The sequence below is a fragment of the Rhinatrema bivittatum genome, chromosome 6 (assembly GCF_901001135.1).
Source record: "Rhinatrema bivittatum chromosome 6, aRhiBiv1.1, whole genome shotgun sequence".
Classification (NCBI taxonomy): Eukaryota; Metazoa; Chordata; class Amphibia; order Gymnophiona; family Rhinatrematidae; genus Rhinatrema; species Rhinatrema bivittatum.
In genome coordinates, this window is record NC_042620.1 from 186818243 (window position 1) to 186844212 (window position 25970).

At 41.9% G+C, this 25970-nt stretch overlaps 1 protein-coding gene across 1 annotated transcript in view; it reads left to right on the forward strand.

Annotated features, from left to right (window-relative positions):
- The window catches only part of ABI2 (abl interactor 2), a 290182-nt gene that overhangs the window by 140669 nt on the left and 123543 nt on the right, over window positions 1–25970 (forward strand). Inside the window, 1 exon segment of the mRNA XM_029606307.1 lies at window positions 7744–7761. Coding sequence (XP_029462167.1) covers window positions 7744–7761 — 18 coding nt within the window.

Genomic DNA, 25970 nt, shown 5'->3' on the forward strand with positions numbered 1-25970 from the left:
TTTGTCAAGAAGCTGCACAGATTTGGGGTTGGGCCCTAAACCACTCAATGTTTCTACGGGCAACTTATCTGGCTGGCATTCACAATGTAGTGGCAGATCGACTCAGTCGTCAATTCCAACCACACGAATGGTCCCTGGATCCCTCAGTAGTGACCAGGATTTTTCAATGGTGGTGTCAACCAACAATAGACCTCTTTGCGTCGCATCTGAATCACAAAGTGGACAAACTCTGTTCTCTACACAAACAGAAAAACCAGCCAGCCAAGGACGCCTTTGCTCGCCCTTGGAACTCAGGCCTTCTATACGCATATTCTCCGATACCGCTCATAACCAAACCTCCGAAGTTACAACAGGACAAGGGGTCCATGATACTCATAGTCCCATATTGGCCTCGACAAGTATGGTTTCCCACACTCTTAGACCTCTCAGTCAGGGATCCTATTCTCCTGGGAGTAGCTCCCACTCTCATAACTCAGGATCAGGGTCGATTGCGCCATCCCAACCTTCAATCCCTATCCCTGACAGCATGGATGCTGAAAGCTTGATCTTATAACCACTCAATCTTTCATCCAATGCCTCTCAAGTGCTTATAGCTTCACGTAAACCTTCCACACGAAAGAATTATTCTTCCAAATGGAAGCGATTCACCTTGTGGTGCAAGCAAAACAAAATTGATCCTTTCACTTGCCCCACTACTTCTCTTCTAGACTACTTATACCAACTTAAAGAAGTTGTTTCCAGTTTAATCCCAATTCCTTCTACATCCAATCTGCTGTGATCTTCGGCTGCCTCATTTTCAACAATACTTCACTGTTGCTTCACTACAAAATGACTCAGCCTCTAGCTTGCTAATCACCCATATGTGAGGACTAGCATCCTGCTTGTCCTGGGATAAAGCAAAATTGCTTACCTTGTAATAGGTGTTATCCCAGGACAGCAGGATGTAGTCCTCACGAAACCCAGCCTCCACCCCGCGGAGTTGGGTCCGATATGTTTTTTATTTATTTATTTATTTTTTTTGCTAAAGCTTATTGCTACATATGAGACTGAAGAGAGACCCCTGTGGCAGAGAATATCATGGCATGCTGGGCATGCTCAGTGGCCTCACAGTGCCAGTCAAGTTTCTAGAAACTTTGACAGAAGTTTTCTTGCAATAGGGCTCCGTCAGTGACGTTACCCATATGTGAGGACTACATCCTGCTGTCCTGGGATAACACTTATTACAAGGTAAGCAATTTTGCTATTTGTGACAAATAGCTGACTGTGCCAAACACCTTTTTTCCTTGTTTTTGAAGCAAAGGATTCACACCACCCTATGTAAAACTGCATTAACTCTGAAAATAGACTGATCATCCTACCTGGATAGCAAAGGAAGCTTGCTTTTAATATTGCATGGAGTATAATTTGAAAATTTCCTAGTGTGTAGACAGATAGACTCGGGACCAGTGGGTTTATGCTCTCCTGCCAGCAGATGGAGACAGAGCAAGCTGACATCATAGTATGTGTAACCCTGCAGTGACTCCAGCCTGCCAGTAATCTCCATCTCCACTAGATAGTGGATGTGCATCTCTCTATGGGGATTGCGTCAAGCTTTTTGGAAGGAGAAATTTGAAATTCTGAATTCAGGATAAAGCCCTGCTCTCCTAAAGGTCCCTTTCCCCCAGTTGAGAGTTCCTGAGGTGATTTCCATGGTCCCCAGAGGTGTGCCTTGGTCCGGTAGCTGGGCACTCTGGTGTGGACTTAGCTGCTAGTTCACCTGAAAGGTAGCAGGTGCAGGAGGCCAAGCACGGCGGTGATGGAAGATGGCCTCTTCCCTCCCCCCCCCCCCCCCCCCCCCCCCCCACACACACACAGCTGGGGACAGTCTCTGAACTCAGCTGGTTAGCACTGAAGGATTTAAAAAAAAAAAAAAAAGGAACATTTTTCCTTCCTTCAGAGACAGAGGAGTTTCAGGACTTCCTCCGGTCTCTGCTTGGCACGCTGTACTGATGTTCGTTCCAGCTCCTGTTGGAGTTGGGGAGCTGGGCAGCCTGGTGAGTTGAGTGGCCCCAGTGGGCTAGGCTGCAGCAGCCGTTTTTGCATGCTCTTGTTTGTATTCTGCTGCCCTCTACAGATTGTCAGTGTGCGCAGTGTGTCAGCTCTGCGCACAAGTTGTGCGCTCGTTTTTTGTGCGCATTTTTTACATGCACAAAACATATTCACTGTTTCCACGCTTACCTTTGCACACAAGTTGTGTGTGCCTTGCTGCGCTTTCTTCTAGGCACTTAATTTTTGTGGGCATTCCACTTTGAGGTGAGCTGTTCCTATACACGCTTACTGCCACAATGGCGCCAGTAAGTAAGCCTAAGTGTCTTCCTATTTGTTGTCTGTCATATTAGGGCTTCTCAGCCTGACCTGGCATCTAACCTGTGTCTGCGCTGCTCAGACTGTCGGAGAGCTGTCTTCCTTGGATTTTGCTAAGCCTGGTTCTTCCTATTCTGATGATGGGTTGGTCATGGCCTTGGCTGGGGGGAATGCCAGATCTTTGTTCTCCCTTGACTGGCTCCTCTGCTGGTGAGGGGCAGTTCTGTGGGACCAGCTCCACTTCCTTCTGGGCTTGTCTGGACCTGGATGCTTTGACTTGGGTGGAATTTTGTCAAGGCTTACAAGCTTTTCTTCAGGCACAATTCTCCACTTCCCCCATTCCTGTCCGGTTAGACCCTCAGCCGGTGGCTCCTCCCTCCTCCAGTCCTATGCTTAAGTGCTGGGGCTTGCCATGGCTCCCTGCAGATGTTCCTGACAGGAATCCGGATGGCACTGATGAGGTTGATCCTGATTCCCTGGAAGATGGGGAAATTCCAGGACTGGAACCATATTGAACCATGTTGCGGTTCTTTCATAGAGATGAACTGCTGGCCCTGATTTCCCAGACCTTAAAATAGCTGGATGTCCCTGGTTCGGATGCTGTCAGAGCTGAAAGAATCCCATTTTGGTTTCCTCACATAAAGCCTCTTGTTTTTTTTTTTCCCTGTGCTGGATGCCATTCAGGAATTGATTTATCTGGAATGGGAAACCCCAGAGGCAAATTTTAAAGGGGATTGGAAATTGGAAGGCTTTATACCCCCTGTATCCAGCTGTGAGAGAGTATTTGCGGTTTCCCAAAGTGGTTGCACTGGTATGTGCCATCTCTAAGCGGATGACTATTTCCATAGAGGGAGGAGGTGATGGCAATGCCTTTACAGATTGCCTCCTGTTGCACCCTAGTGGCGAGATCTTGTCTGCTTCTCTCTTAGGATGTTGATGAGTCTAGATTAAATTCAAGAGTGGTTATGGAGCCTGCTGCTGCCTTTTAGCAGATGCAGGCTGTGATTTGGTCCGGACCTTGGCCAGAGGAGTGGCCAGGCATCAACTCCGGCCACCAAGTGGGCCAATAAGTGGGGTGTGTGTCCAGTTCCTCGGTTTTCAGAGAATAAGAAGCAGTTACAGTACCCCTTTGCTATGAGCGGATAGTCTCTAGGATTCCAGGCATTTTCAACTCTATAGAATGCTTTTTAGCGGTCTTGGCCTTTCAGTTGATCTCAGTCCTTTTGTCCCCAACAGCCCAAGAGAAGAGCAGGCTTGGGTGGTGGACCTTTCCGAGTTTCCCAATGAAGGTTTGCTGACCCACCTTCTGGAACAGGAAATAAGGGGAATGTCACTCTTTTATCGGAGGTGTGTCAAGCATGACAGACCAGTGGGTCCTGGAGGTGATATGAGAAGGGTGTGCATTGGAATTTCGCAGTATTCTCGGGACATGTTCATGATGTTCCCTTGCCATTCTCCACAGAAGAAACAGGCAGTGGTGTTCACACTTCAAAGGCTCCTCAGACTGAGTGCTGTGGTTCTGGTGCCCATATCTCAAAGTATGGGGCACCAAGAAGGAGGGCTCCTTTCGTTCTATCCTGGATCTCAAGAGGGTCAATCGTCATGTGAAGATGACTCATTTTCACATGGAAATCTTACGCTCTCTGATAATGGTGGTGCAGTCGGGGGAATTTGACATCCTTGGATCTGTCAGAGGCTTACCTTCATAGTCCTATCCGATTGGAGCCCCTATGCTTTCTGCGCTTTGCGGTGTTGAGGGTGCCATTATCTGTTTCAGGCACTGCCTTTTGGTTTAGCCTTGCTAAAGGAAGGAATCCTGGTGCACCCATATTTGGACAACTGACTGATTCAAGCTAAGTCTCAGGAAGAGGGTTGCCTGGTGACACGCAGGGTGATCTTGTTGCAGGAGCTCGGTTGGGTGGTGAACCTGACCAAGAGCAATCTTCAGCCATCACAGTCGTTGGAATATCTGGGGATCTGGTTCAACTCTGGATAGGACAGAAATTGATGTCTCAAGTGTCAGTTGATGAACACTATACACCCGACATTGTGGTCCTACCTACAGGTTCTCGGCTTGATGGCAGCTTCCCTGGAAGTGGTACCATAGGCAAGGGCAAATATGCGTCCTCTTCAGCACTCTGTTTGGAACCCGCAGTCTCAGGGTTATGCAGCTCGGCTTCACTTGCCGATGGAAATCTGCTCCCACCTTCAGTGGTAGTTGCAGGAGGATCATCTGTGACAGGTAGTTCCCTTGTCCTTTCCGACCTGGATGATACTCATGACAGATGCGAGTCTCCGTGGTTGGGGGGGGGGCTCTCACTGTCTGGAGTTAATGGCCCAGGGTGTTGGAATGCCGAAGAGTCCTGCTGGTATGTCCAATGCCTGGAGGCCTGGGCAGTACGGCTGGCATGCCTGCAGTTCAGCCACAGGCTGCTGGATCAAGCGGTTCGCGCGATGTCTGACAATGTGACGACAGTGGCCTATATCAGTTGCCAGGGAGAAACCAAGAGCCAGCAAGTGTTGCAGGAAATAGACCAGCTGATGGAATGGGCGGAAGGTCATTTGCAGATGATCTCTGCCTCTCACATTGCAGGAAAAGACAACGTAAGAGTGGACTTTCTCAGCAGGGAGAGTTTGATTGTGGATCGCTGGAGCCCTTCCTAGACCTGCTGGTGACTTCTTGAAATGTGAAAGTTACTCGATTCTATAGTCTCAGGAGAGAGATCCATAGTCCCTGGGAATAGATGTTCTTGTACAGGTCTGGCCAGAAAACATGTTGCTTTGTCTTTCCTCTGTGGCCCTTGCTCGGCAGGATAATTCACAAGATCGAAGACCACAGGGAGCTAGTACTTCTGGTAGTGCTGGACAGGCCCAGAAGTTTGTGGTATGCAAATTTGCTACGTCTTCTGATGGAGGGCCCCCTACCAGTTCGTCTGCTGCCGTACATGGATCTGTTACAGCAGGGACTGGTTCTTCACGAGGATCTGATTCTCTTCTATCTTACAGTTGGCCCTTGAAAGGGCTCACCTGTTAAAGCATGGTTATTCTTCTGCGGTGATTGCCACCTTACTCCACACTGGCAAGTTCTGCACTTTCTTGGCTTATGTGTGGGTTTGGAGAATTTGTGAGGCCTGGTGTGAGGAGCAAGGTATTCTTCCTCATTCAGTTAAGATCCTTCTCATTCTGGAATTTTTGCAGGATGGGTTGAATAAAGAATTGGCTCTTAATTCCTTGAAGGTGCAGGTTGCGGCTCTTGCCTGTTCCAGAGGCCTGGTGAATGGTGTTTTTGTCTCATCTTGATATGGCCTGTGGTTTTTTTTTTTAAGGAAGTGAAACATCTTAGACCTCCTTTAAGGTTCCTGGTTCCATTGTGGAGTCTTAATTTGGTGCTGGATCTTTTTGGCAAACCCTACATTCCAACCACTGCGTAGCCTTTCCTTATGGTTGTTGACCTTGAAGACTGTGTTCCTGGTGGCAACATGTTCTGTGCGTTGAATTACTGAGCTGCAGGCCTTATTTTGCTGGAAGCTGTTCCATCGGGTGACTCCAGGGGCATTACAGCTGCATACTGTTCCATCCTTCTTGCCCAAGGTAGTCTCGGACTTTCATTTGAATCCCTGGGTAAGGTCAGGGATGCAGAGGAGTATCGCCTCTTATGCTGCTTGGATGTCAAGCGACTTGTGTGGTATCTGGAGGTCTCTGAACCTTTTTGAAAAATGGATCACCTGTTTGTTCTCCATGGTGGGAATAAGAAGGGTGCTCTGGCTTTGTGGGTTACTATAGCTCTTTGGATTAAGGAGATAGTCATGGCCACATATGTGGATGCTGGAAAGCTGCTGCCTTCTCAGGTTAGGGCTCATTCCACTGGGACTCAGTCATGGGCAGAGGTTAATTTGTCTCCCGTTGATATCTGCCGAGCTGCAACATGGTGGTCCTTACACACTTTTTTCAGGTTTTATTGTCTGGATGTGCAGGCTCTGGAAGATGCATGTTCGGTATTGACTGGACAGTGGGCAGTCCCCCACCCTGTTGGGGAGTAGCTTTGGTACATCCCACTGGTTCTGAGTCCATCTGTCTACACCAGTGGTTCCCAACCCTGTCCTTGGGGACCTGTGGATCCCCCCAGCCAGTTGCACAGCATGCAAATTTTCTCTCATGCATATTCATTGTGGATATCCTGAAAAGCTAACTGGCTGGGGGTTCCCAGGACAGGGTTGAGAACCCCTGGTCTACACGCTAAGAAATGGAGAACTTACTTACCTGATAATTTTGTTTTCCTTAGTGTAGACAGATGGACTCGGCTCCCTGCCCTCTGCTGCTGCATGAGTGTCAATAGGCCTCCTGTGGGGCTAGGTGTCCCCAGGGATTACTGGTAAGTGTTCATCCATTCCCTAGTTTGGGATACCTAGAATCTTACGCGAGTTCAGTGTTTATGGTTGGTTGAGTACAGTTCTGGTTTCCTGTTTTTAATCGTTTTTTAACCAAGTTTTTTGTTACTGTCCACAGTTGCTTTTGAAGAGAATACTGGCAGGCTGGGGTCACTGCAAGGTTATATATACTGTGACGTCAGCTTGCTCAGTCTCCATCTGCTGGCAGGGGAGCATAACCCCACTGGTCCTGAGCCCATCTGTCTACAGTAAAGAAAACAAAATCAGGTAAGTAATTTCTCCAATGTAACATGTCTAAATTTATTATAATGTTTAGATCTTGTGTCAAAAACCTTACACTGCCACTGACCAATGTGTAAATATGTAGGAATGGCTATAATGAATGAGGTTTCAAGATATCCTGAAGGACGTTTATGGGCTCAGATCATTCTAACATCAGTTATTAATTTGTTTATGGCAATTGCAGTAACATCCATGGTAAAAGTACCCTCTATGAATTCAATAGAATGCCCCCCCCTTGCTAAATTCAATTTGAATGTTCCTTAACTTCCAGTAGTTTATAGAAAAGCAGTTATTAAATTGATTGGTTGAAGTCCCGTTAAACCCTTGAGCTTAGCATGATCTTAGTGAGGGAACATAGCCCTTGGTGTTACTGAACATGACCTGACAGCAGCTGAGCTTATCCCTTCAGTTATTGGCATATGAGCAGTTGATTGTGATTGCTGGATCATAACTTTCTGAGCGTATTTTTTGAATGCTTTTCACAGGTTTTAATGCTTTGGGTTTTGAAGAATGGTTCCTCTTGCAGACAAAAAAACCCAACAAACTCTTGTCCATGGCACATTCTGTTTTAACTCCTTTCAATGATCTACTGATACATTAGTCTGTCGATGCTGAATGCTTAACCTTTGTGTTTCTTCTTTTACTTATTTCTCTTCATATCCTGAGATTCCAACTAACTTTTCAATGCTTTTGTTTCCTTACCTCTTATTTGCTCCATTTATGCATTAAGTGGTTGCTTAGATTTAAGGTAAGAGACCCTAGGGCTGGATTTCCATTTCTAAACTTCATATGGAATATTGCACATGGGGAGTAAGGTGGGAATCATTTTTATTTTTTTTTTTAAATAAAACATGTTGCCTTGATCTGTGATATAAATCAGAATGTACCATTCCTGATTTCCTACAGGAAAGGACAGTTTGCAGTTAGAAGTGGCGAATTTAGTTAATATGGATACCTTGGCTTAGCTTTGAACATTTTAAATAAAATATCTAAGATTAAGTAATGTAAAAATCAAAACTCCAGTCTGTGAATGAAAAATGTGACTTACTATATAGACACCTCTGCCCCCGTGTAATATTCTTTTTATTCTATATACGGCATGCTTTGACTCATTTTTTAAATGGGATGAGTTTTATTGTACTTTGAGGGTACAGTTAATGTGAAATGAGGCTAAAACTGCATTTGGAAGGTCTTCAGTTGTCACTGGATGTTATTTTCAAAGTTGCAATGTCGTCATTATAGAAAATTGTATAAGATCTGATGCTAGTTTTACCCAGTCAGTGTGTGCTATATTTTAACTAGTTTTTTTCTACTCTGAAATCATAAAGGCTTCTATAATTGTCTTGAAGAAAAAAATAAGAAAAAAAGCTAGTTTCTGTTAGTAGTTGGGTTAGTTTTATTTATGCTTGAAATCTGACCTTTTTTTTTTTTTTTTTTTTGGAATTACATATAGAATAATTTATAGAAAGCTTTAAATTTCAAAATTGGATTAAGGTGATCATGTGATATAACAGTAATCTGTTAAGTAATTGTCTTGTTTCTGTTCCCTATAAATCTTAGATCTACCTCTTTTTAAATTGGTAAGAGGAAAAGCATACAATAAGTTTTTACTGCAAGTAAGCTTTTCATTTCAGATTCATTAAGGTCCCCCGTTTGAAAACAAGCTTATGCATATATCTGCTTTTATAAGGGTTTTTACTAAGGCTTTTCTTTAATGTATTCAAGTATGGAGGGACAAACCCTGGAAGAGAACTCTGAGCACATTTTCTCAAGCAGATCAGAATGCTAGTATCAAACACGAAATTTGATCAGAAATACATTTTTTTCCTAACCCAGCAGTTTTATTCTGCTCCTTTGGGCTCTCAGTGCAATTGGACGAAGGCTGGGATCTGACACAGTTTTCATTTATAGCTATCTTTGCGTTCCCCCCCCCCCCCAAATCTTCTCTTACCAAATTACTTTTATGAGAGATCTTTCAAAGTACCACCAGCTGTTCAGAAATCAACAGTCTTTGCTTTAGGTACAGTTGAGTTCCATTACAAACATGAAATCCCCATCAAGTCTCTCATCTCATCTTTGACCCAAAACCGCTTATGAAGAAGCACTACTACATGTGTTCCTTATATATGGTGCTCTCATGAGCCGGGGGAAGTTGACTTTTGTAAACCCAGTCTCCTTATTGTCTTACCTCCCCCCCCCCATATTGAACCCCAGAGGAAGGATACTATCCAGAAATACTGTATGCAGCAGAATGGAAGGCGGTCGTATTAAATGAAGTCATCTTCCAGAAAGTATACATTAAGATGTTAATTATCCATAATTTGAGAATACCACTTCTAACCCTGGCTGGGAAGCTTTGAAAATAGGGTTCCCATGTTTCTTTGCATCAGAACTAAACAGTGGTTTCAAAATGTTTTCCATGTATTATAGATGCCAAACTTCTCCAAGTTAGTTACAGAATGCCTTTAGTTGAAAAATATCACTTTATTATCCAAAATTAAATCAGGAAGAACCAAGGCTAACCTATCGGCCATGATGTTTGCGAGTACTTTAATATAAAAATTTAAGTGAGATTGTTCTGTAAGATTCTGGCTTTTATGCATCCTTTCCTTATTGGAACTGTATAGCAGAATCCATACTCCACGAATTGTTCGTACATAGCTCCTAATGGTGCAAGTATACAATTCTGTATGTGTTTAAAAAAAAAAAAAAAAAAAAAAAAAGTTTGTAAAATTCTGCTCTAATTCCATCTGGGCCCTTATAGAATTTGGCTTGCAGAATTCCTGCTTGAATTTCCATCAGTGTTATGGGTGTATTTAAAATGTATAATTGTGCTTTGCTGACCTGAGGTAAAACTAAATCTCCAAAACAGTTAATTGGAGTCTGGCACCACTCTTCTTGGAATAAAGATTTCTAAAAAGTCATTAAAATATTTAATTCAGTTGTTACCAAGAGTTAAAATTCCCATGTGAGTTTTGTTTTTTTTTATAGCTGCAATAAGAACAGAAGACTTGCCATACTGGGTCAAACCAAAGGTCTGTCAAATATCCTGTTTCCAACAGTGGCCAATCCAAGTCACAAGTACCTGGCAGGATCCCAAGAGGTAGATGGATTCCATGCTGTTTTTCCCAGGAATAAGCAGTGGATTTCCCTAAGACCTCCTTAATAATGCCTTATGGACTCTTTATTTATATTTTTTTTTTCAGGAACTTATCTATGCCCCAAGCCTCTTCTTTTTTTAAACCCAGGTACACTAACATCTTTTATCACATTCTCTGGTGGTAAAAAAAAAATTAAAGATTTTAATTGAGTTGAATATAAAAAATGTTTTCCTATTTGTCTTTAAATGTATTACCTAGTAACTTCATTGCACATCTCCTAGTCTTTGAACTTTTTGAAAGAATAAACGGCAGATTCAATTTTACCCGTTCCACGCCATTCATTTTATAGACATCTCTCATATCTCCTCTCCTCTATCCTCTTTATCCTTTCTTCATAGGGGAATTGTTCCATCCCCTTTATCATTTTGGTCGCCCTTCTCTGAATCTTTCCTAACTCTATCTTTTGAGATGGGATGACCAGAACTGCACACCACACTCAAGGTGTGGTTGCATCATGAAGTGATAGAGAGGTATTGTGATATTCTCTGTTGTATTCTCCATTCTGTCCTTCCAGTTTCTTAACAAGAGAAGCAAGCATCTTTCCAGATTTATTCCCAGGCTTCAATAACTTGTTATAGTAAAAAAAAAAAAAATAATTTTTTTTTTATCTCTGAATCAAAAGTATTAGCCACTTGTGATCCAATATAATTGGACCGACTGTTGCATAAGGTTTCCTAGTCAAGATCAGCCTGTCCTATTGTACTTGTTTTTCTAAGCTTAAATGCTTGACACCTACATTTTTCCTACATTTTATCATGTAAGCAATAATTTTCCCACTGTTTCCCAAAAGGCTGGAGAGATGTGCTCTTGGTTATTCTGCTGGAATCTTGCCCCCCCCAGATTTCTTGGTTAAATATTCTTGAAATTTGAAAACCCAAATGGATAAGTAGGAAACCTCCACTGTTTTTTCTATTCCAGGCATTACTCTAATGTATATTTTGTCTTGATTAATTGCAGTATATTATGTTGGTAAATCAATGTGATGTACATTAAAAGTAGTACAGGTAATAAATCAAAGTAAAATAATTAGCTTATTCAGCAACAAATAACTTAAGATTTAAAAAAATACAAATAAAGTAAAAATAGCAAGTTAACTTGAGCAGTAAAACAATTATAAAATCAATAAAAATGTTGACTTTTTAAATGTTAGATAATAAAAATAAAAGGGATACATAAATGAGCGATTATGCCTTAAGTAGCTGAGAAAATTCAACAAAATATCAGTAGTCTGAATGTTTTAATAAAAAAAAAAGTGTCTTTAATGATTCTCTGAATTTAAAATAAGCTTTTTCTAGTCACAGTTCAAGTGGAAAGCAATTCCACAAAGATGGTACCAGGTAGAAAACACTGTTCAAGCCAGATCAAAGCATGATCTGAAATTTCAAGAGGAATAATTAATACACACTGCTCTCGCTTTGAAGACAATCTGCTTAGATATTAGCAAATAATCAATTCTAGATTGGGTTTCATGGCTAAGTTTATAGTCCCTTTCCAAGGGATGTAAAATTCTTAGTGCATCTAATCAAGGCAATTGCAGAGAAGCGGGGGATCCCTTTGTTGCAAAACTCTATCCCCTGTAAAGCCTTGACACGCATGTAAAGATGAATCATATACAATGTGGATAAAGGTGAACCGGTAGATATAGTATACTTGGATTTTCAGAAGGCGTTTGACAAAGTTCCTCATGAGAGGCTTCTAGGAAAAGTAAAAAGTCATGGGATAGGTGGCGATGTCCTTTCATGGATTGCAAACTGGCTAAAAGACAGGAAACAGAGTAGGGTTAAATGGACAATTTTCTCAGTGGAAAGGAGTGGACAGTGGAGTGCCTCAGGGATCTGTACTGGGACCCTTACTTTTCAATATATTTATAAATGATCTGGAAAGAAATACGACGAGTGAGATAATCCAATTTGCAGATGACACAAAATTGTTCAGAGTAGTTAAATCACAAGAAGATTGTGATAAATTGCAGGAAGACCTTGTGAGACTGGAAAATTGGGCATCCAAATGGCAGATGAAATTTAATGTGGATAAGTGCAAGGTGATGCATATAGGGAAAAATAACCCATGCTATAATTACACAATGTTGGGTTCCATATTAGGTGCTACAACCCAAGAAAGAGATCTAGGTGTCATTGAAATCGTCTATTCAGTGTGCTGCGGCAGTCAAAAAAGCAAACAGAATGTTGGGAATTATTAGAAAGGGAATGGTGAATAAAACGGAAAATGTCATAATGCCTCTGTATCGCTCCATGGTGAGACTGCATCTTGAATACTGTGTACAATTCTGGTCGCCGCATCTCAAAAAAGATATAGTTGTGATGGAGAAGGTACAGAGAAGGGGAACCAAAATGATAAAGGGGATGGAATAACTCCCCTATGAGTAAAGACTGAAGAGGTTGGGGCTGTTCAGCTTGGAGAAGAGACTGCTGAGGAGGGGATATGATAGAGGTCTTTAAGATCATGAGAGGTCTTGAATGAGTAGATATGACTCGGTTATTTACACTTTCGAATAATAGGACTAAGGGGCATTCCATGAAGTTAGCAAATAGCACATTTAAGACTAATTGGAGAAAATTCTTTTTCACTCAACGCACAATAAAGCTCTGGAATTTGTTGCCAGGGGATGTGGTTAGTGCAGTTAGTGTAGCTGGGTTCAAAAAAGGTTTGGCTAAGGTCTTGGAGGAGAAGTCCATTAATGGCTATTAATCAATTATACTTAGGGAATAGCCACTGCTATTGCATTAGTAGCATGGGTTCTTCTTAGTGTTTGGGTAATTGCCAGGTTCTTGTGGCCTGGTTTTGGCCTCTGTTGGAAACAGGATGCTGGGCTTGATGGACCCTTGGTCTGACCCAGCATGGCAATTTCTTATGTTCTTGTGTTCTTAATATTTCTTGTATGATGACCATATCAGACCTTTGCTTAAGCAGGTCACACAGTTTTCTCTTAACTGTTGTGCCTAAACCAGCCATATTCCAAGAAATGCATCTTAAATTGTGTAACGATCAGTACCCAATTGACACATTAATACCTCATTTTTTTGATGTAATTAAAGCCCCTCCCAGCTGGAAGCCTCTCTGTTATCCCAAGAAATCCTAGTAAGATTAAACCAGAGACTTCCTGAGATATTCACCATCCCTACACATAAAAGTTCCTTCATCCTTGGCTATGAGAGAAATCCTCTCACACCCCTACTGTCCCCACAGTTGTCAACTCCCTTTTCAACTGCATCACGAGGAACCATGAGCATCACGTGAAACATGCTAGGGGCCGCCCCCAACTCAACCAGTGTATGCTCTATTCCCCCAACCCAACATAAAAACCCTACCTCCAAGACCCTTCCCTGTCTACAGACAATTTTTTATAGCTATTTGGTTAGCATTGAATTAACTGGGGGCTTGGAAAAATCATCTTCAGATACATAGGTCTGCTCCTAGCTCTGGAACCTTCTTGGCTCCTGCTTAGTTTTATGCATAAAGGAGACTGCCTTTAAAATAATGCAGAGTAGAAGTGGTGGATTTTAGGGATTGATGTGAGTAGGAGGCACTGCTATTTTCTCATTGCCTCAGAACCATCCTCTCACCTCTTCCTTTCTCCCTCGCTTGTTTGGTGATTGTCCAGAGCTCCAGTCATTCACAAGCATGATGCTAAATCTGTGAGCTGAAAGCAATTTGTTGGCCTCAGTCTTCTGCTTTTACAGGACTTTTAGACCACTGAACAGCAGCTATTAGACTACTTCATATATTCTACAAAAAAACATCCAAGGAATGTATTCTAATATAGAGTAGCAGAAAAAAACAAATGCCAGTGCAATTATATTTTCTAAAATTTATTTTTCCTTAAAGAAAAGAGACAAAATGCTTCCATGAAACCAGAATTGCTGCATATTGAAGCAGTGCAGCTGATAAGGAGAGCACTTACCAGTCTTGAAAGGAGTGTGTGGGAGGTAGTGAGCGGTGCTCGCATACAGTAACAAATTGCAGTTCAGGGCTAGAAAAAAGGGAACAGTGTAAGCAAACGTCTATGGGTTTTACAGCAATGAAATGCAAAATATTCATTGATTTTGAATGGTGTTAAAGATAACAGTTGAGAGACTAAAAAAGAAAATCTAGTGGATAAGACTGAAACGAAGGACAGAAAAATGTTTAATGATTATAAATGGATTCATTTATATACCAAGATGTTTGTGTTTTGCATCCTCTTCACCTCTTGAGTCTACCAATGCAACTTTTGCACTTTCTGCTATCACTAATATATCTTTTAAAAAAAAAAAAAATTCCCCTCCCCCATTTTACTGTATAGCTATTATTTCTTCCATTTTCATCTTTGCTCTCCTGACTTTGCTTAGCTTTTTCAGATACTGTTGCCTCTTTGTGCAATATTTTGTACTTTGACTGCTAACTTTTTTCTTTATCTTTTCAATTATTTCCTTTTACATTTATTTATGTTGCTAACAAAGGTTAGCTGCCCTTACAATATCGGCTTTGTTTTACCCAAGCCTCTCTTTGCCCTAGGATTTCCCATCTAGTTTACAGCTCCTTGAGGTGCTGTCCCTTTTTTTTTTTAAGTTTTCCTGAAATCTAGATCACTTGCTTTTGAATGAACATCACCGCCTGCATTGTAATATGGAATGCCACAACATCTTATGATCACTGGGTTCCAGATGATCTACTGCGACATCCCAGTCTCCCTCTCCTTTCCCGTGTGGGTTCTGTTACCAGCTGACAGAACAGTTTTCCCTGCAGAGAATCCAGGATCTCTTCTTCTGGGAGGCATTCTAGTTGGGATGTCCCAATCAGTATCTGGCAGATTAAAATCCTCTAGCAATAGCACTTTCCTTTTCATAGCAATTTTTGAATATCCTCCAATAAGAACATAAGAAATTGCCATGCTGGGTTAGACCAAGGGTCCATCAAGCCCAGCATCCTGTTTCCAACAGAGGCCAAACCAGGCCACAAGAACCTGGCAATTACCCAAACACTAAGAAGATCCCATACTACTGATGCAATTAATAGCAGTGGCTGTTCCCTAAGTAAACTTGATTAATAGCAGTTAATGGACTTCTCCTCTAAGAACTTATCCAAACCTTTTTTGAACCCAGCTACACTAACTGCACTAACCACATCCTCTGGCAACAAATTCCAGAGCTTAATTGTACATTGAGTGAAAAAGAATTTTCTCTGATTAGTCTTAAATGTGCTACTTGCTAACTTCATGGAGTGCCCCCTAGTCCTTCTATTATTTGAAAGTATAAATAACCAATTCACATCTACTCGTTCAAGACCTCCATCATATCCCTCAGCCGTCTCCTCTCCAAGCTGAACAGCCCCAACCTCTTCAGCGCCCCCCCCCCCCCCCCCCACAGGGGAGCCGCTCCATTCCCTCTGTCACCTTGGTCGCTCCTCTCTGTACACCCTCCATCGCAACTACATCCCTCCTAAGATGCGGCGACCAGAACCGCATGCAGCATCAAGGTGCGGCCCCCCCTTGTAGCGACAGAGGCACCACGACACTCTCCGTTCCACCAACCATTCCTCTCCCAATAATTCCCAACACCCTGCCTGCCACAGCACACTGAGCCGACGACTCCAAGGTCTCATCCACCATGACGCCCAGATCTCTCCCCCCCCCCCCCCCCACCGGGTGGCAGCTCCCAACATGGAACCCAACATCGTGTAACCACAGCAAGGGCCACCCTTCCCCACATGCAACACCTTGTGAAAGAAGTCTGTAGAATATATCAATATAAATTGATGTTCTAGTCCCTCTCTTCAGATTAACCCACAGTTCAGCTGCCTCCTTACCTCGTAAACCCTGCAGTTATGTTGCTTTAGTTTTTTTTTTTTTTTTATATGTAGTGTCACTCATCTGCCCTTTCTTCCTAATCTCTTTCCTTGAATTGATTGTAACTTGGAATAACTATATCCCAGTCATCATTTTCCATGTACCTTGTCTCCATGACAGCCACTACACCCAAGTCCGCCTCTTCCATGACTGCCTCTAGATCTGGGACTTTTTCCCATCTCATGGGCATTAGTGTACATAGCTTTCTAAATATTACTTTTATTTACCTGAGGGCATTGTGCGTTCATCCTTGATCTTAGTTTAACGTCCTTAGTAGGTTTGCCGGGCAGCTTTAGAAGACACTGTGCCCCTTCAACAGTTTAAGTAAAATTACTGCAGCAATAATCCTTCCAATAATTGGTAAATTTGATTGCATTATGGTCACTTTTGCTAACTTGCCCCATCACTATTAATCCTTGCACTTGGTCCTGCATTCTGCTGAGTATTTGAGCTAAAATAGCTCCCCATCTGTTCCAGGTCCCACTGTTCCATGAAGCAGTTATTTGACAGCCTCCCTAGCATGTCCTGATGAGACATTGACCCAATTAATACTGGGGTATTTGAAATCTTATATTAATTTTGTCTTTTGTTTTGATTTGTTAGGATTTCACTGTCTGTTTCTTCATTCTTGCCAGACAGACGGTAAATTTCACCTAGCACTTTATTCTTCATGTTGCACATGGGATGTCTGTCTATAAAGATTCCAGAGTGTGTTTTTTGTTTCTGCGGTGCTTTTATCCTCCTTGATTCTGTGCCATCTTTAACATAGTTGCCACACCTCTACCAATTTGAGCTATACTTACATTGATATTTGTTCCCTGATATCAGTGTCCCATGGGTTATCCTCCTCCTCCTCCTCGGTCAGAGATGCTGGTCTGTCTAGATCTTCATTAAGTACCATACATTCTAACTTTCCAATCTTACTTTTGGACTTCTGGCATTTGTGTACAGACCATTTAGATTGTGTGTTTATATTCACAGCCTGCTTATTAGCAATCAATTCAGGTAATTTGGCATCCTTCATATTTGTTTGTTCTTTATTTAATTCCACCTGGTCTGCTTCAGCCTTTACCCTAATCTCTCTATTGGGATCTACTAACTTCCCTGTTAACCATCATTACTTTATTCCTTTTTACTTGTTTCCTGTGGCAAAAGATTCTTTGTGTTTTTTGTTTTTTCTCTCTTTGCAGCTTCAAATACCAGTTCTTTAACACCTGAAAAACCAGAGATTTCTATCCATTGTGAGCTGGATTGTGCAGTCTCCTGTCTGGTCTGCCTGACATTCAGCACCTGCAAGCTTAGCTGTACTTTCTAGCTTTGGTGCAATTATCATTCAGCACTTCTAAACTGACGTCCCAGTTGAGCAGCATGTAAAATTGAAACTCCTCATTCTGGTTTATAAAGCCCATCATGTCATTGTCCTTAGATGTTTAGAAGCTCCTTTTCTCAAATCATGGCCCTCTCTGGTCACTGACAAGTTTTCCAGATACTTGATTGTTGTCTTTTGGCACCTTGCTACTATCTTGTATTAAAAAAAAAAAAAAAACAAACAAAAAAAAACCATAATTAGTTTCTCTGCCCTAGACCAGGGGTGCTCAAATAGGGGTTGGAGGATGAAGGAGTGTGCCAGCTGGCTGATAGGGAGAAAAAAAAATCACTGTGCTGTCCAGGTTTGGTGCTACGAGGCACTGCAAGCTCAGGAGAGAGGCAGTGTAGTGGTGATGTAAGGATGCCACAGCTTAATCGTGCATTTTTTTTTTCAGCAGGCCCAGGAAAGGAGCCACTTTCACTGGAGTGGGCCCAGACCTGGGAGGCTCCATTGTGGTTTTCCACAACCCAGAAAGAGCTGCAGTGGCTTCCAGCCCGGGAAGAATTCTTGCTGTCGCTGGATTCCCCTATTCGGGGAGATAGATCAAAGCTGTTACCCACCCAGAGAAAAGGAAGTGATGAGGAAGGAAGGAGAATGGGCAGAGGGGCCAGAGAGAAGTATGAGATTGGGGGGGGGGGGGGGGAGATAAGGCAAAAAGATTGTTTAAAAAGCAGGACAAAACATGACGACAAAGATGAGGAATTAAAAAAAAAATACAAAAATAGAGAATAGGAACAATGAATGGTAAAAATGTAAAAATAAAAAAAAAAATGCTGGGCAGGGTAGGTTGGAGTTTTCCCCAGCTCCTAACAATTTTGGCTGGCATCTGAAAAATGTTCCACCCCTAACAATTTCTGTGGTGTGTGGATTGTTTGTATTGATTTGATCTGTGCCTGACTGGTATTCTATGATCATGCAGTCTTTCTTGCTCTTGTCGGTCTGCCTGCTATTTTATCTGGGTGTGGGGTGTGCGCACCCTTCTGTGTGCTTGTGTGGCATCTCTGGATGTTGTGTGCCTCGGTATTGGGTATCTGTTTTCTGTCTGTCTGCCTGGGTGTCTTCCTGTCTCTGTTTCTGTATGTCTAGAAACACAAAAACATGATGGCAAAAAAAAGTCCATAGGGCCCATCTCGTCTGCTTATCTAATTTAGCCTTTACAATTCTCATCACTTCCTCAGAGACCCCCTGAATTTATCGCAGGCTTTCTTGAGTACAGATACTGGTTTTTGTCTCCATCACTTCCACTGGGAGGCTGTTCTATGCATCCACTATCCTTTCTGTAAAGAAATAATTCCTGAGTCTACCCCATTTCAGTCTCATAACTCCTCATTCTAGAGCAGGGGTCGGGAACCTTTTTGGCTGAGAGCCATGAACGCCACGTATTTTAAAATGTAATTCCGTGAGAGCCATACTAACTACAACCCCCCACCCTCCTGACACCCCCCAAGACCTCCAGAATTAATTTACTACAGCCCCCCAAGACCTCCAAAATTAATTTACTACAACCCCCCACCCTCCTGACCCCCCCCCCCCCAAGACCTGCCAAAAGTCTCTGGTGGTCCAGCAGGGGTCAGGGAGCAATCTCCTGGACTTGGACTGTCGGCTGCCAGTAGTCAAAATGGCGCCGACGGCCCTTTGCCCTTACTATGTCACTGGGGTCAACCAATGGCGGCGCTAGCCCCTGTGACATAGTAAGGGCAAAGGGCCGTCGTTGCCATTTTGATTACTGGCAGCCGACAGCCCAAGTCCAGGAGATCGCTCCCGGACCCCCACTGGACCACCAGGGACTTTTGGCAGGTCTTGGGGGGGGGGGGGGAGGTCAGGAGGGTGGGGGGTTGTAGTAAATTAATTTTGGAGGTCTTGGGGGGGGGGGGGCATCAGGAGGCTGGGGGTTTTTGTTAGATTTTTACTTTTTTATTAAAGATTTGTCTGCGAGCCAAATGCAGCCATCAAAAGAGCCACATCTGGCTCGTGAGCCATAGGTTCCCGACTCCTGTTCTAGAGCTTCCTTTCAATTGAAAGACTCATCTTCTGTACATGGAAACCTTTGAGATTTGAATATCTCTATTATATCTCCCTTATCTTGCCTTTCCTTTATGGTATATTTGTTGAGATCTTTGTCTGTCCCCATATGCTGTAGAACGAAGACCACTGACCATTTTCGTAGCCACCCTCTGGACAGACTCCATCCTGTTTTATATTTTTTTGAAGGTGCAGTTTTCAGAACTATACACAGTATTCCAAGTGAGGTCTCACCAGGGACCTATATCACCTCCCTTTTTAACCATTCCTCTCCCGATGCAGCCAAGCCCCTTTCTGGCTTTTGCCATTGCTTTATCTACCTGTTTGGCCATCTTAAGATCATCAGATTTCTAGGTGTGGAGTGTCTGCTTCTCTGTTTCAATGAGTGTGTGCGCATGCCTGCTCCTTTCAGCAACTTAAAGAGAAACAAAACAGGGGCTTTGAGTCACTGGTTAGCAGTGTGGCTTCTGCCTGGCTTGGCAATTGATTCAATAGCTGATTTGTTGGCAAGAGAATTTGATACCAGGCCAGGAATTCAGGATATCCTGTTTGTGTGACTATTAAATAACAAGTAGTAGTATGCTTAAAATGACGTAATCCAACTGGGGGGATTCCCAAGCAATTGCTTAGATGGAAGGGTGCTACAGCACAAAGCATTTGCTCGCCCCTAATAGGGTGTGTAGTAATGTAAGAGGCAGAAGAAATGGACAGGTTAAAGGGCCCTGGAGTTCCGTTCGTCTTGTTTCATTGTTTTGACGTTTTATAGTTGCATATCAATAGAAATGAATGTCTGTTTAGAAGATGATCCACTATGAAAGGTTATATTTTTGTCTTGACAAAACCTCCTAGTTCTTTTTGCAAAAGAAACAATGTCAGATACTTGCTGCTACTTATTTCTATAATATTACTAGACATGCAGCATTGTACATGAGAAGAATACCTGCTTGTTGTAACTTACTGGCTAGTTAAGTCACATTGGAAATTTATTACAGTAAGTATGGTTAAATATGAAATGATAGATTAATGGTTCATGTATGCTGAGCATGTTATGAATGATTGGGGTCAATTTTTCATTTTAAGCTAAGTTGCTATGAAATGTATGGCTTTTTCAAAAATTGGACAATTGGTAGGGAAAAGGAAATTTGCAATCTGATAGGCTACTGGAAAAAACTACTGAAAATCTGTAAAATGGAAAATATTTTGAGCTGATCTTGTATGAAAATTATGGGTAAATTAAACACAAAGGTTTGAATACAGCCAGCCAAAATAAGCTTTTTATGTTTATGTGAAATGAAACAAGTTTTAAAAACAAATTACCCTTTTTAATACGTCTTAATGTAAAATTTTATTTTTATCGAAATATACTAATTTTAAGAAAAATGAAAAAATGAACACAAAAATCGAGCATAAGAATAACACAGGAAAATACATTCTCATAAACAATTCCCCATGAAAATGAAGGGGGAGCCATTTAAAGAAATCTATATTCAAAGAAATAGATATAAAAGGCAAAACAATTAAATTTGTCAGCCAGATACTTCAATAATAAACTACTAGTAGCCATTCCCAACTTCATCTACTCTCATACAATAAGAAATATTGTAAGTGGGATGGGTCCGTGAAAATAACTTTTCTGGTTGAGTGAAAAAGAATTTTCTCAGATTAGTCTTAAATGTGCTACTTGCTAACTTTATGGAATGCCCCCTAGTCCTTCTATTATTCGAAAGTGTAAATAAGTCACATCTACTCGTTCAAGACCTCTCATGATCTTAAAGACCTCTATCATATCCCCCTCAGCCGTCTCTTCTCCAAGCTGAACAGCCCTAACCTCTTCAGCCTTTCCTCATAGGGGAGCTGTTCCATCCCCTTTATCATTTTGGTTGCCCTTCTCTGTACCTTCTCCATTGCAACTATATCTTTTTTGAGATGCAGCGACCAGAATTGAACATAGTATTCAAGGTGCAGTCTCACCATGGAGCGATACAGAGGCATTATGACATTTTCCGTTCTATTAACCATTCCCTTCCTAATAATTCCTAACATTCTATTTGCTTTTTTGACTGCTGTAGCACACTGAGCCGACAATTTTAAAGTATTATCCACTATGATGCCTAGATCTTTTTCCTGGATGGTAGCTCCTAATATGGAACCTAACATCGTGTAACTACAGCAAGGGTTATTTTTCCCTATATGCAACACCTTGCACTTGTCCACATTAAATTTCATCTGCCATTTGGATGCCCAATCTTCCAGTCTTGCAAGGTCCTCCTGTAATGTATCAGTCTGCTTGTGATTTAACTACTCTGAATAATTTTGTATCATCCGCAAATTTGATAACCTCACTCGTCGTATTCCTTTCCAGATCATTTATATATATATATATATATATATATATATATTGAAAAGCACCGGTCCAAGTACAGATCCCTGAGGCACTCCACTGTTTACCCTTTTCCATTGAGAAAATTGACCATTTAATCCTACTCTTTCCTGTCTTTTAACCAGTTCGTAATCCACGAAAGGACATCACCTCCTATCCCATGACTTTTTAGTTTTCGTAGAAGCCTCTCATGAGGGACTTTGTCAAACGCCTTCTGAAAATCCAAATACACTACATCTACCGGTTCACCTTTATCCACATGTTTATTAACCCCTTCAAAAAAAATGAAGCAGATTTGTTAGGCAAGACTTCCCTTGGGTAAATCCATGTTGACTGTGTCCCATTAAATCATGTCTTTCTATATGCTCTGTGATTTTGATCTTGAGAATAGTTTCCACTATTTGTCCCGGCACTGAAGTCAGGCTCAGTGGTCTATAGTTACCCGATCGCCCCTGGAGCCTTTTTTAAATATTGGGGTTACATTGGCCAGTCTTCAGGTACAATGGATGATTTTAATGATAGGTTACAAATTTTAACTAATAGATCAGAAATTTCATTTTTGAGTTCCTTCAGAACCCTAGGATGCATACCATCTGGTCCAGGTGATTTGCTACTCTTTAGTTTGTCAATCTGGCCTACTACATCTTCCAGGTTCACAGTGATTTCATTCAGTTCGTCTGACTCATCACCCCTGAAAACCATCTCCGGAACTGGTATCTCCCCAACATCCTCATTAGTAAACATGGAGGCAAAGAATTAATTTAGTCTTTCTGCAATGGCCTTATCTTCCCTAAGAGCCCCTTTAACCCCTCTGTCATCTAATGGTCCAACCGTCTCCCTCACAGATTTCTTGCTTTGGATATATTTTAAAAAGTTTTTATTATGAGTTTTTGCCTCTATGGCCAACTTCATTTTAAATTCTCTCTTCGCCTGTCTTATCAATGTTTTACACTTACCTTGACAATGCTTATGTTTTATCCTATTTTCTTCAGATGGATTCTTCTTCCAATTTTTGAAGGATGTTTTTTGGCTAAAATAGCCTCTTTCACCTCACCTTTTAACCTTGACGGTAATCGTTTTGCCTTCCTTCCACCTTTCTTAATGCGTGGAATACATATGGACTGCGCCTCTAGGATTGTATTTTTAAACAATGTCCAAGCCTTTTGAACACTTTTAACCTTTGCAGCTGCACCTTTCAGTTTTTTTCTAACTATTTTCCTCATTTTATCAAAGTTTCCCCTTTTAAAATTTAATGTTAGAGCTGCAGATTTACTTATTGTCCCCCTTCCAGTTATTAGTTTAAATTTGATCATGTTATGATCACTGTTGCCAAGTGGCCCCACCACCATTACTTCTCTCTCCAAATCTTGCGTTCCACTAAGAATTAAATCTAAAATAGCTCCCTCTCTTGTTGGTTCCTGAACCAATTGCTCCATGAAGCAATCATTTATTACATCCAGGAACTTTCTCTACCAAGTCCTGATGTTACATTTACCCAGTCAATATTGGGGTAATTGAAATCTAATAACCAAAAATGTGGAACCCAATTTGTCAATGTAGATAATAGCCTATAAAGGTGTCAGCAAGTCTTGACGTTATATGTCTCTCTTAAATAGACACTAACCGGTCTTATCAATCATCCACCTTCATCATTTTTTTAATGCAACAAATTAATTTTTCTTGTTTCTTTTTTTCTTTTTGTTAACAGTCCTCCGTTATAAACAATGACTCTTTCAATTAATAGCATTGCCCAACACTGGCCGGTGTTTCGCTGGGTAAGCTTCCTCAGGGGCATGTAGAATCAATACTAGCGAGAGTCATATATCTGAAAGATTTAAGTAAAGTTGCACATTTGTAATAATTGATAGCAAGTAAAGATAAAATCGATACTTATCTACAACCACCATGGCTACCTTCTTAGACGGGACCAGATGTCTCAACCATCTTGCAGACGAAACGGAGGAACCGGAACCGAGGCTAGCGTCCCTTTAAATACGCCATTTGGTAATGACGTCAGCCATCATTGAAAGAATAATAGATCAACCAAAGAATAATCTGATTGATTATTCTTTGGTTGATCTATTATTCTTTCAATGAATGCTGGCGTCATTACCAAATGGCGTATTTAAAGGGACGCTAGCCTCGGTTCCGGTTCCTCCGTTTCGTCTGCAAGATGGTTGAGACGTCTGGTCCAGTCTAAGAAGGTAGCCATGGTGGTTGTAGATAAGTATCGATTTTATCTTTACTTGCTATCAATTATTACAAATGTGCAACTTTACTTAAATCTTTCAGATATATGACTCTCGCTAGTATTGATTCTACATGCCCCTGAGGAAGCTTACCCAGCGAAACACCGGCCAGTGTTGGGCAATGCTATTAATTGAAAGAGTCATTGTTGTTTATAACGGAGGACTGTTTTAACAAAAAGAAAAAAAGAAACAAGAAATTAATTTGTTGCATTAAAAAAATGATGAAGGTGGATGATTGATAAGACCGGTTAGTGTCTATTTAAAAGAGACATATACCGTCAAGACTTGCTGACACCTTCATAGGCTATTATTTACATTGACAAATTGGGTTCCACATTTTTGGTTATTTGATTGTGTGTTGTGGTTAACCATTGACTCTCCTTGTGTGAGTAGGTAATTGAAATCTCCCATTATTATTGCACTGCCAAATTGGTTTGCTTCCCTGATTTCTCTTAGCATTTCATCATCTGTCTCCACATTTTGTCCAGGTGGAAGGTAGTATACTCCTATCACTATACTCTTACCCAACACACATGGGATTTCTACCCATATAGATTCTACTGAGCATTTACTCTCTTGTATGATCTTTATCCTGTTGGACTCTATACCCTCCCGGACATAAAGTGCCACACCCCCACCAAGTTGATCCTCCCTATCATTGTGATATAATTTGTACCCTGATATAGCACTGTCCCATTGGTTAGCCTCCTTCCACCAAGTCTCTGTGATGCCAATTATGTCAATCTCATCATTTTGCTGCTATGCACTCTCTCTCCCATCTTACTTCTTAGACTTCTGGCATTGGCATACAGACATTTCAAAGTGTGGTTTTTGCTTGTTTTAACAACCTGCTTTTCAGTTGTTTGGGATAATTCGGAAATCATTAGCTTTGGTGATTTTTTTACATATAGGCGTATGAACTATGTTTGCATTTAATGGAACCTCTCTGTTGGGATGCCCTAACTCTCCTGTTTTATTAGTATCCTTCAAGGATACATTTCTCCGAACCATGCACTCTGAGTGACTGTCGACTTCCCCCTTGTTCTAGTTTAAAATCTGCTCTATCTCCTTTTTGAAAGTTAGTGCCAGCAGCTTGGTTCCACTCTGGTTAAGGTGGAGCCCATCCTTTCGGAAAAGTCTCCTCTTTCCCCAAATGTTTCCCCAGTTCCTTACAAAGCTGAATTCCTCTTCCCTGCACCATCGTCTCATCCACGCATTGAAACTCTGGAGCTCTGCCTGCCTCTGGGGACCTGCACGTGGATCAGGAAGCATTTCAGAGAATGCCACCCTGGAGGTTCTGGATTTCAGCTTTCTACCTAAAATTCTAAATTTGGCTTCCAGAACCTCTCTCCCACATTTTCCTATGTCGTTGGTGCCCACATGTACCTTGACAGCCGGCTCCTCCCCAGCACTGTCTATAATCCTATCTAGGTGACGCGTGAGGTCTGCCACCTTCATACTAGGCAGGCAAGTTACCAGGCAGTCCTCATGTCCACCAGCCACCCTGCTATCTACATTTCTAATAATTCAGTCACCAACTATGATGGCCGGCCTAACCCTTCCCTCCTGGGCAGTAGCCCTGGGAGATTTGTCCTCAGTGCGAGAGGACAATACATCACCTGGAGAGCAGGTCCTTGCTACAGGATCACTTCCTGCTACACCAGGGTGATGTTCTCCTACTGGGAGACCTTTCTGATCCAAGGCAGCACTGGGGCTACCAGACTGGATTTGGGTCTTGGCTATTATGTCCCTGAAGGTCTCATCAATGTACCTCTGCCTCAGTTTTTCCAGACTACCGCTCTAACCTCCAGAGATTGGACTCGTTCTCTGAGAGCCAGGAGCTCTCTGCACCGGGTGCACACATACAATCTCTCACCGGCGGGTAAAAAAATCATACATGTGACACTCAATGAAAAAGACTGGAAAGCCTC